The sequence below is a fragment of the Typopeltis vanoorti genome, chromosome 2 (genome assembly GCF_054136105.1).
Source record: "Typopeltis vanoorti isolate ZY-2024b chromosome 2, IOZ_Tvanoo_1.0, whole genome shotgun sequence".
Taxonomy (NCBI): domain Eukaryota; kingdom Metazoa; phylum Arthropoda; class Arachnida; order Uropygi; family Thelyphonidae; genus Typopeltis; species Typopeltis vanoorti.
In genome coordinates this window covers 43654888-43667448 of record NC_143550.1, presented here as the reverse complement: position 1 = coordinate 43667448, position 12561 = coordinate 43654888, and the positions used below count along the sequence as shown (strand labels likewise).

Sequence of the window (12561 nt, the reverse complement as noted above, 5' to 3'; positions counted from 1 at the left end):
GTTAGTTAATTATAAATAATGCTTATTTCTTCATTTTGAAATCATTTATTTAAAAACCAAATAATATCCTTCAATCTCTGTTTTATCTTCAAAAATGCAATTTAAAGTATGGTTATAGTTTAACATGTTATTTTTTAGTTATACATTTTTATACATTACTTTTTCCTTTAATTCATATTAAAGGAAGAGTCACTAATGATTTTTTCTCCTCTCAGTAAAGTAATGAGCTATCCTGTAATTACATTAAAATCTGTGGAACGGGTAACCAGAATACTTGATGTTCTTATGAATACTAAACACAGTGGCTTTCCTGTTGTTGATCATAATGAGGTGAGTCGTCTTTATACACCTGTTATTATATATGCATTTGCAAATTCAAATAATGCTTGATTGTAAATTTTATTAGCTTAAATTAGATTAATATTTAGCTAATATTTTTTTTAATGCTGTAGGTGCTTATAGCATTTAAAAAGGAAAAATTTCCTCATTTAGAGTAAGTTTGATGTTTTTGTTATATAAATGATCCCTATGTTATATCCAGGATTTTCACTTGAGAATGTGAGCATTTCAAATGCAAATACTTTTCAAACCATACTGTTTATACTTAACAGCTTAATTATACTTAACTAAGTTCACCTGTGTTATATGCAAGCATACCCTACCCATCCAGTTCTAATCAGTATATTAATTTGATGACAGTGAACAGAAAGCCCTGTTTAATTGTGGAGCCTCTTATCCATTCAGCATTGACAAAGGTTTTGGTTACAAAGACCTATGTATAAATCCTGTTCTTCAGTATATGTGGTAACTAAACTTACATTAAGTAGTTCACAAGGATGGGATACTCAGTGGCTAACTGATAATAACAAAGCTTTTACAAAACTTCTGCTATAGAAACAATGCATTGAAGGAGAAGGTGTTAAAGAAATTCAAGGGAAATTTCAGAGATAGAATTGAAAAAATTGACTTAGAGTCACTGGATGCTTTATTGTATTTTTACATAAGATATACTCAGAAAAGAAAATTTTAATCTGTAAACCAAATTATCATTAAATTTTCTTTGGAAATTTTACAGTGATGGGTTGTGTACCTGATTATTGTTGACAAATCATCTAGATATTTTATCACTCAGTTTGAAAAATCCTCAAAATCAGTTGGCTTGGAAAGGAAGATATAAGTGGTTTGGCATAATTTAAAGACTTAATAACAACATCAAAGTAGAAAGCTTGTTGATTTCACCCAAAATTTAGTTACTGATAACGGATGATTGTATTTCTTCTCTGTTATATCATTTATCGACTAGGTGTCCATTGCGTAACTCTAGCATCACTTTTCCATGCTTATTACTAACAGCACTCAAGCTCAGATGGGGAGAAAAAAAGTAGCTCAACATTCTTTTGATTTCTCATCCAAAAACTGTTGTATTTCACATTGATGTTTATTGCTCTTTCATTTTAAACTTTATTATCTTAACTTCACATTTTCTGGTGGTCTTGTTCAGTTCACTCTCCATTGCATTAAACTGGTCCTGACTGATTACAAATTTGGCTAAAGATACAACGTCCTTCCATATATCAGTTTTTGTGAACTCTTCAGTGGTGCCTAATATGCTAAGTAGAAATAAAATATATGAAATGTTGATCCTTCATCTACTCCATAGATCAAATAATATTTGACAAAACATTCTTCAGAATGTTCTTTTAGAAAATAATAACTCTTACAAATTTAAAACACCTAGAAATCTTTAAGTTAAAATTATTTTTTTCAAAAAATGTAAGAAAATTAAAACTGATGCTTATGAGAAAAAGCATGATTGCTCTAACATTTAACTCTTATGGGGGGGGGTGAAAAGTTCTGATAGACACCTAGAACAAAAATGATATTAAAGCAACTGATATTATCACAAGAAAGAATATATTTTAAAACCCTTTAACTCCATGTTAAATAAAATTGTAATAATTTGTTATTTTTCTTTTAGGATATTTATAAGACATGGCAGAGGTTTAGAAGAAATTTGAAGACACAGAGGTGTTGGCTTCATCAAGTTTTTCATGCTACAAGAAAATTCCGTAACTGAGATTTGCTAAACTTTGAGAAATCAACAGTTGCCAGGTGGGTGCACAAGTTTAAAACTGGGCATCCTGAGATGAGATTCCCCCCCCAAGTCAGGAAGACTTTCCACAGTGATCACACCTGAAAACATCAATGCAGTGCATGCCATGATCCTTGATGATAGACAAATACCAGCCAGAAACATTACAAAGACTGGGGATATTCAGGGAATGAGTTCGAGTCATTATCCACCAGCATCTGGACATGCAGAAGCTCACAGCAAAGTGGGTCCCCAAATGTTTGAATGCTGACCAAAACAGAAAACGTGCTATCATCTCAAGGAATTTGGGGCCATTTTGAGAAATCAGGTGCACTTTTTTTGGCTAATATTGTGACTATTGATGACTGGCTTCATCATTATGACCCAGAGACCAAACTACAGTCAGTAGAGTGGAGGCACAAAGGTTCTCCACATCCAAAGAAGAATTACACCATGCATATGTCTTTTGCCATTTGCATGATGTAATCCTTACCAAGTACCTCAAAAAAGGTGAAACTCAGAAGCAGTTTATTCAACAGCTCTGAACGAATTGCTGGAGCTACTGAAGGAAAAACACTGCAGGACAATGCACATGTTCACACTGCTCATTAAACCCAACACACAATACAACTTGAACTTTCAATGTCTGCCTCACTCATCCTATTTGCCAGACCTGGCCCCATCTGACTATATCCTATTCCTAAATTTAAAGAAATATTTGAGAGGAACAAAATTTACCACAAATGACGAAGTCATATCTGCAGCTGAGAACTGGTTTGTGCAACAGGGGAAACAAGGACATTTTTTCTCAGAGGATTGCAAATGATGCAGCAATGTTGTAACAAGCGTATAACAGTTCATGGAGAATGTGTAGAATAATGTGTGATTTACTTGGTTCTACGTCAGTTCCTTCATGGTGATTATCACAACTTCTGAGCACACCATGTGATAAGAAACATGATTAAATTTAATTATTAACTTCAAATCAACAATTTTCCTCCAAATGAGTCTATATTTTCTCACATCTCTACCTGCATTAGCCCACTTAGATCTTAGTCTTTCTGTAGATCTTTTCCTTACATCCTAACATCAAATATCTGCTTTTTCTGCATAACTTCCATGTGGAGACAGTTGAAAAATTATTTAATTAAAATAGATTAACTATATATATTTCAGTTATGTACCGTGGATCATCACCAGTGTAATACAGTTGGAAATTAAAAAAAATTAAACAACAATGAAGGTTATGGAAAATAGAATCTCTCTATATACAGTTGCAAGACAGCCAGTAAAAACTTATACTATTAGGATGAAATGATTTTAAGTGATTCTGTGTTTGTTGCTTTTCATTTTGCTTCTTAACTTTCTTATTCTCCCTTTAAAAGCTGCTCCACCTTTCTGAAATTCCTGCATCATTTGTATAATAATCTGCTTTAACTTTGCAATGCTAGAGGCTTCAACATCCTCTTTAATGAGGCTTGACTTTGCTGTTCTTGTTAACATTCTGTTTCTTGTGTATTTTTTGCACCATTTTATTGGTGTATTTAATATTGCAGTATCTCAGTAAAAATATGATATTGAAACATATCATCATCAAATTCCTGACATTTACTCTCAAGGGATGTACAGGATATGATAGTACTACATGAAAAATTTACATCATTACTAACTTCTTATCTACAATTTTCCTCCAAATCTGTCTGTTACTTGTCAAGACTCCAACATTATCAGATCTTATATTTCTGTTGTCTAAGGCACTTTGTACCGTATCAATCCACCTATATCTTGCTCTTCCTCTGGGTCATTTTCCTGCCAACCTGGCAGAGAACACTTGTTTTACTAATTTTTCCTTGCCCATTCTGTTTAAGTGACCATACCACCTGAGATTAGCTCAGTAAACGCATTCCAGAACGCATTAGGAAAGAACTTGACAATGTCAAGTTCTTTCCTAATATCCTCGTTTTTAATATGATATTGCCATTGATGCCATCTGTTCACACCTCTAATCTTTCTCAGGACTCTCATATCTGTGGTCTCTAGTCTTTGATCAAGTGTTTTACTTCTGACCCTGCTCTCAGATCCATAAGTTAAAACTGGTTTGAACACTGTCTTGTATATAGCTAATTTAGAGTTCCGACTAATTTCTCTCTTATTCCGTATGAATTCATTCAGTTGACTGCCTACCATACCACCTTTGTTGATTCTGTTGTCTATTTCCATATTTAATTTACCATCTTCAATGAAAAGTAAAACATTTCAGCCTAAGTAGCTGAAATGTTTTACTTGTTCCATAGGTTCCCTGTTCACAACACAGTTGACATTTTCAACAATTCTACCTATTTTTATTGTCTTTGTCTTTTTAATGCTGACCCTCGTACCATATCTATTACAACAGTTATTCAATTTAGTCATGGAATCTTGCAAACTTGTAGCGGATTTATTTAGAAGTATAACATCATCTGCGTGAAGCAAAGAGCTGACATTAACATCTGCAATTCTGATATCATGTTTAATACCACTTTCCTTCATAGTGTGATCCATATAAATAATGAATAAGTGAATAACAGAGGAGATAATGTACATCCTTGTCTCACACCAGATTTAACATTAAACCATCTTCCTGTACTTCCTTCAATTCTAACTGCTGACTTACAACTCAAATAAAGACTAAGTATTGCTTGATATAATGCCCCATTGACACCATATAACTCTAGTGTATTGAATAACTTCTCTCTTGGCACCTTGTCGTGTGCCTTTTCCAGATCGACAAAAGTTAAATACAGATCTTTGTTATATTCCCAGCTTTCTCAACTATTTGTCGTAAAGTGAAGATCTGATCCTGACATCCTCTATTTGGCCTGAATCCAGCTTCTTCTTCACAAGCTTTTCTTCCACAATTCTTCTCAACCGTTTCTCAAGCATACTTGCATATATCTTAATGGGAACACTCAGTAATGAAATGCCTCTGTAATTCTCACATTCAGTTTTATTTCCCTTTTTATATATGGGTACTATGAGAGCTCTACTCCAATCGTCTGGAATTCATCCCTCTGTAAAGGCATTCTGAACTATGCAGTGCAGCCACTGTAAGACTTTTATACCACCATACTTAAGCATTGGGGTGCTTAAGGGTGAAAGCTGCATAACTGAGAGAAGACCTCCACATAGCCTTTAAAGGAATGCGGAGAACCGACCAGGGATTCTGACCTAATGTCCACTCCACACCTTCTCGTGCTGCACCCTGTTGGATATCTACCTGGATACTGAACGAACGAGGATGGGCTGGCAATTTGGGATTTAGCCGACCAAATTATATTCTTATTGGTTAAACCAAAATGAAAAATGATGGTACGACATGACAAAATTTCATGCCGCGGCATCGCCCGGTTAAACAAGGCCCCCGTTGTGTTCGCCAGGGAACCAGGGCAAACAGCGAAAAGTCAGCTACTGGAATAAATCTGAAAACAAACCCCAACTCAACATCACCAGAATTAAATATTGGTACTACGAAACAAAAAAGACAAAAACTGGTGAGATCTTCCTGAGCAATAAATACAAAATGTTACATTCAGGCAATGACAATCAAGGAAAAGAAGGAGTGTAGCCATAGTATTCAACACAAAATACGAGGCTAATCTTCTTGAATGGCAGGCAGTCTCAAGTAGAGTGATGTGGGCAAATATGAAAATGGGGAAGTGGACAATGAGACTTATTTGTGCCTGTGGTCCCACAGATGGTTCTACTAAGGTAGAAGTGGGGGAATTTTTTGATGCTTTAGAAAAAGCAGCTGCCACAATGAAAAATGAAAAGTTAGTCCTTGTTGAGGATCTAAATTGCAGAGTCAGAAATGATTGTGAGACATACAAAAATATTTTGGGAAAATTTGGAGAAAAAGAGCAATGCTAATAATAATGGCAAATATCTGTTGGATTTCTGCTCAGGAAACGGACTCATTATTACTAACATCATATTCCAACATAAAAATATGCACAAATTCACATGGAGAGAAGAAGCAAGGAATAAGAAAGGTCTCATTGACTATGTTATTGTTGATAGTGATGTTTTTGTGCACCAGAGTGTACAAATCCTCTGTACACTCTGATTCAGGACACCAGAGCGTACAGAGGATTTGAAATTGGAAGTGGTCACTATTTAGTCCTGAGCAGGATAAAATTGAATTTCACATTGAAAAGAATAACATGTAAGAAAGTTTAAAATCGAATAAAAGTTGAGCAGTTCTCAGATGTAAATTGTAGACTAAAATACAAAAAGATTATTGAAGAAAAATTGAAAGAGTTTAAAAACAGAAACCAAACCTCTGAGATTCAGTGGCAAGCCTTGAAGAAAACCCTGATTGATTCAGCCAGAGAGACATGTGGTGAGGTTGTCTGCAAGGATAGAAAAATCAGAACTCCATGGTGATCACAGGAAGTTAAAGAGGCAGTGAAGGAAAAGAAGAAAGCATATCAAAAGTTCCTAGCAAATAAGTCAGCTTGTGCTCTTAGAGAACACAGAGACAAATGCAAGAATGCTAAACATTGTGTAAAAATAGTTAAACAAAAGTCATGGGAGGACTTTGGTAAGAATATAGAAAATAAATATCAAGAAGTGGCAAGATATTCTGTAAGTTGTTGAAAAAGCTTAGGAATGGAGGAAAGGGTGCTGTAAAAGGAGTTAGAGATGATGAAGGTGATATGAAAACGGGAGAAAAAGATACCCTTGAAATATGGAGTAATTACTTTGAAAAACTGCTAAATGAAACAAGCAGTGATGACAGCACAATAGTAAAAAACATTGACCAGGCATGAAGTCAGGAATACATATCCATACTTGAAGTAGAAAAAGCCATCAAAGGCTTGAAATGTGGATAGTCAGCAGAAGTAGATGATATTCGACCAGAAATGCTTAAGTAATCATCATCATCATCAAATTCCTGCCATGTACCCTCCAAGGGGTGTACATGATATGATAGTACGACATGAAAAATTTACATCATTACTAACTTCCTATTTACAATATTCCTCCAAATCAGTCTGTTACTTGTCAAGACTTCAATATTATCAGATCTTATGTTTCTATCATCTAAGGCACTTTGTACCGTATCAATCAACCTATATCTTGGTCTTCCTCTGGGTCGTTTTGACTTGTTTTGCTAATCTTTCTTCGCCCATTCTGTTTAAGTGACCATATCACCTGAGATTAGCTCTGCTAACTCATTCTTGGATGTTGACAATGTCTAGTTCTTTCCTAATATTCTCGTTTTTAATATGATATTGCCATTGATGCCACCTGTTCACACCTCTAATCTTTCTCAGGACTATCATATCTGTGGTCTCTAGTCTTTGGTCAAGTGTTTTACTTCTGACTCAGCTCTCAGATCCATAAGTTAAAACTGGTTTGAACACTGTCGAACACTGGTTTGAATACAGCTAATTTAGTGTTCCGACTAATTTCTCTCTTATTCCATATGAATTTATTCAATTGACTTCCCACCATACCAGCTTTGCTGATTCTGTTGTCTATTTCTATATTTAATTTACCATCTTCACTAAAAATCATGCCTAAGTAGCTGAAATGTTTTACTTGTTCCACAGGTTCTCCATTCACAACACAGTTGACATTTTCATTGATTCTGACTATTTTCATTGTCTTTGTCTTTTTATTGCTGACCTTCATACCATATCTATTACAACAGCTATTCAATTTAGTCAGAGAATCTTGCAGACTTGTAGCGGATTTATTTAGAAGTATAACATCATCCACATAAAGCAAAGAGCCGACATTAACATCTCCAATTTTGATATCATGTTTAATACCACTTTCCTTCATAATGTGGTCCATATAGATAATGAATAACAGAGGGGATAATGTACATACTTGTCTCACACCAGATTTAACATTAAACCATCTTCCTGTACTTCCTTCAAGTTTAACTGCTGACTTGCAACTCAAATAAAGACTACGTATTGCTTGATATAATGCCCCATTGAAACATGTACTACGCTAATATACTATAAAACACTAATTTTCTAAGTGGGGGAAACACAATAAAACAGATAAAAATCACCAATTTTACCTGAGAATGAAATACACTGAACTACTTGCAATGTACTCTCAAATCCAGTTGCCATTCCACTCTTGGATTATTACATATTGTCAAATCTCACATTTTGGTCTTCCTGTTGATCTTTTTTTATGCCATCTTAGCATCAAACACCCGTTTTGCTAAACTTTACTCTCTCGTTCTGTTTAAGTGATCATACCACCTTAGATTATGCTCTGTTAAGACATTCTTGAATACTAACAATGTCAAGTTCTTTCCTAATATTTTCATTTTTTAAGATAATTCTGCCATGGATTCATCTGTTCACTCCTCTAATTTTTCTAAGAATAATTGTTTCTACTCTTCAATCAGCTATTTTGCTTCTGGCCGATCTCCTAAATCCATATGAGTTTGACCACTTTCTTTTCTTATGCTCTGTTATTTACAAATAGGGAACATGTGAGAAAGATGTAGATGATCATGTCATCCAACCTCATAACATGATTACATAGTTGAATAGCATGCTAGAATCAAGACATTTGACAAGAATCCAAGCAGTAGATAGTGATTTCAAGAATCTACTAATGTGGACTATATACCAAGTAAGGTCTAATATATTGTATTTTACTATGAGCAGAAATTGTGACAGAGATCTCTCTGAAGTTTAAATGTTAATATTACTTGAGGACTGACGGCATTTAGCTATTCATTGTGAACTAACTTGTTCAGTTGTGTGAGATAGGATAACGTTAGTATGAGATGATATTTTAATATGCTTAACCTCCCAACCGGCTGGTGTGGATGTAGTCAGCTCTCCCTAGCTTTTTTCGTGGATCAAAACTTCGTCGGCATTCTGCCTTTTATTATGCCATTACCTTCCTCCGTCGTTAACCTCATTACGGCTATTACTGGATTAACTGTTGCTGAGTGACCTTTGTGTCCTCCTGTCTTTACATCTATTGTGTTGCTTAGAATTTCATTTACTGTCCTAAGTTATTTGACCTTTTTTGCCTTTAAAATGTTTTATTGTGTCTCTTCCCAAAAATTGAAACGAATTTCACATGCGAAAAAAAATCAATTCTGAAATTACCACCGATCAGCATTTACAATGAATCTATTTAGTGATAGTAAATTTTATGTATTTTATTCTACAAATCAGTGCACCGGAAGAGTTGCGCATATTGTTCTTTCACTTTATTTATAATATAGCAACAATTTTTTTCGTATTTCAGAATTTTCAAATGTTTACTTTGAAAATATTATGTCAAATATTTATATTTTTAAATAATATTTATTGAAATAAATATGTCCTTTTACTTTCGTTTCTAGCCAAAGAGCATCATATGGATCATCACATTTCAGTTTTAGAAACGATTTTTTGTTATTCATAAACACAAAAAAAAAAAAAAAAAAAAAAAAAAAATGTTAAAATGCTAAATTGCATTACTCGGAAACCGAGTAATGCTAAATTAAATAAAGCTAAAAAGAAAATAAATCAAAAATTTATATCCAATTATATTTTAGCAGTGATTCTTCGCTTTTCTTTTATTTATTTATTTATTTGTATTATGCATATTACGATAATATCCAGTGCATATCCTTGTAGATATGTTGAAAATATAATATGAAAAATATCATATACGGAATGATTCAAAATTTTTGCTCATTTTGAAGATTTTCTAATGCTTTCCCCCCCCCCCCCTTATCCTCTCCTGGAACTCAATTGCATAACTACTCTAAATTTCTACAGGTTTGAAAACTTTTCTAGACAGTATTCAAATTTTTAGTTACTTCATTTTACCATTTTGACAAAACATATACGGCTATCAGATTGTACCATGAAGCTTCTAATTCTGTCCTATTTATTTGCAGTCTAAAACCAGGTGTTCTACTGTCCGCTGAAATTATGTGAAATTTTAGAAATAATATGCTATATTTTCATCATGCAAAATTGTTTATATGCATATCACACAAAAGAAAGTTCAGTAGTATTATTTTTGTTTGTTTTTCTTTTAAAAAATCTAAATATTCTGCTGCTGCTGGAAGCTATTTCTGAAATAATCTATGTCTTATAAATACTTGGTAATATCCTCTTAGCTGGAAGAAAAGCTGAAGGCTTTTACTCTCAGTGATATTGAGAAAGAAAGGAGGAAAACACTAAAGTGCCTCTAGCTGTAGTGCAGAATACATCAAAAATGTCTTGTTTCTTTTTCGATTGTTCATTACAGATATCCTAACAGAAATACTGACATTTCATTTACATGCTTATATCTTATTTATGCCAAAATAATTTCTTAATTTATAATGAGCAGTTTCACTTTTATTATCGAAAAATTAGAAATTATTTCATACAATTATCTTGAAAAAAGAGGATTTAAATTATTTTCAAAGAAAAGGTACATATGCGTTTCATAATCTTTTTTTTTTTTTTTTTTGGTGTGTGGGGGGGGAGGGTATAGACCTAATCAATCTGTGGATATTTCAGAGAATTTATTTCATAAATCGTTCGCAAGACAACTGTTACAACATAACTCACTTGGGGAACATACCCATTCATTTTAGTGTAAAATAGTAGCAAAGGTTTAGTTACTTTAGATATCTAATCTAGAAGAAAAATGTTATGTCTGCTGATATTAGAATCTCATGTGAATAATTTTTTTTGACATGATTTCTCTATTCGTTATAATGTAACCAATTTCCAGATTTTTTTTCCTCCTGCATACTCCATGTTATATGCAGTGATTTCTTCTTTGTACTAGAAGAAATAAAATCAGATAACAGAAGAAAAATATGTAGTATTTTCTTTTCCACTGGCTGAATTTACAATGTTCTTTTTTGTGTTTTGAAGAGAAAGTGCAAATGACTTTTTTCTTACTAGTTTTGCCATTATAAGAGTGATATTTTACCGTTTTTCTCCCACACGAGAAACAGAAATAAGGTAGTAATAATATTGTTGATTCTGTCAAACTTCATTGTAGCAGAAGTTTTTATTACAAAACTTTGTAATATATATATATATACATATATATATTTGTAGTATTAACTCAGTACTGGGATATGTTCATATTTATATATACTGACTATAATCAAGACTAGAATAACAATTAAATTTATTCAAAACGCAACATGTTTCATCAGATTGTCCGACTTCTTCAGGCGTGGGAACATAGAAAGCAAGTAAACACTATAAGAAACATCGTATCACTATAAAACGACTATTATAAAATCAGTTAGCTTTGAACTATTGCTGCAGTCCGTGTTGAAGTTCTGTTGTTGAGTAGCTGTGTGCGTCTGATTTCATGCGTGTGCCAATATCAGATAGCAGAGCTGAAAGAGTCCGGTAGATTATAGCTGAGGTTATTATTTATGTGATGAGGATCCATAACAATTTCTTTAGACTCGACTATGCGTCGCTCCACCTCGTCACGGCATATATGAAGGTTTGAGGTTGTTGTCCAGTTTATCTCATGTTGATGGCCTTCATCATTTGTGTTTACTGAAAACAGCACATGGCTTGACAGGTCACTTGCTCTAGTTCTTTTGTAGGCAATGTCTCTCTGATGTTCTTCTAGACGTAGGAGGATGGATTTTTTCAGTTTGGCCATAATATTGCTTCCCGCAGTCACACGTGATTTTGTACACTCCTGGGAATTGTAGATGGTTGTGAGCTTGTTTGTATTTACTTAAAATCGATCTTAGTTTAGGAAGAGTATGAGATAAACTGGACAACAACCTCAAACCTTCATATATGCCGTGAAGAGGTGGAGTGACGCATAGTTGAGTCTAAAGAAATTGTTATGGACCCTCATCACATAAATAATAACCTCAGCTATAATCTACTGGACTCTTTCAGCTCTGCTATCCGATATTGGCACATGCATTAAATCAGATGCACGCAGCTACTTAGCAATAGAACTTCAACACGGACTGTAGCTACAGTTCAAAGCTAACTGATTTTATAATAGTCGTTTTATAGTGATATGATGTTTCTTATAGTGTTTACTTGCTTTCTATGTTCCCATGCCTGAAGAAGTCAGACAATCCGATGAAACATGTTGCGTTTTGAATAAATCTAATTGTTATTCTAGTCTCAGTTATAGTCAGTATATATAAATATGAATATATATATATATAAAATAAGTTTAATGACTATTACCGAGAGAAAAGATGGCAAGATATATTTAACAAGATACTACTAGTTTACTAGTTTCGTTACAAGAACATCATCAGGTATCATACTCAAAGAAGTATATAAAAAATTACAGACTTAAAAATTGTACTAACAGAACAAGTGAAAAACAGTAGCATGTTTGAAAAAATGCAAGTATGAGTTCCATACAAACGAATACTACGCGCTGTCGCGAGTGCGCCAGTACTGAACAGAAGCAACGTTTGCGTCCGAGAGATTGTAACTCAGGCTGTTGTT

General features: G+C 33.7%; 1 protein-coding gene across 1 annotated transcript in view; it reads left to right on the top strand.

The window, feature by feature from the left end:
• LOC150108972 (H(+)/Cl(-) exchange transporter 7-like) overlaps positions 1-12561 on the top strand; it is a 327290-nt gene that overhangs the window by 213000 nt on the left and 101729 nt on the right. The window contains exon 18 of the mRNA XM_090401357.1: positions 216-330. Within this exon, the coding sequence (XP_090257483.1) occupies positions 216-330 (115 nt within the window). The remainder of the gene's footprint in view (positions 1-215; positions 331-12561) is intronic.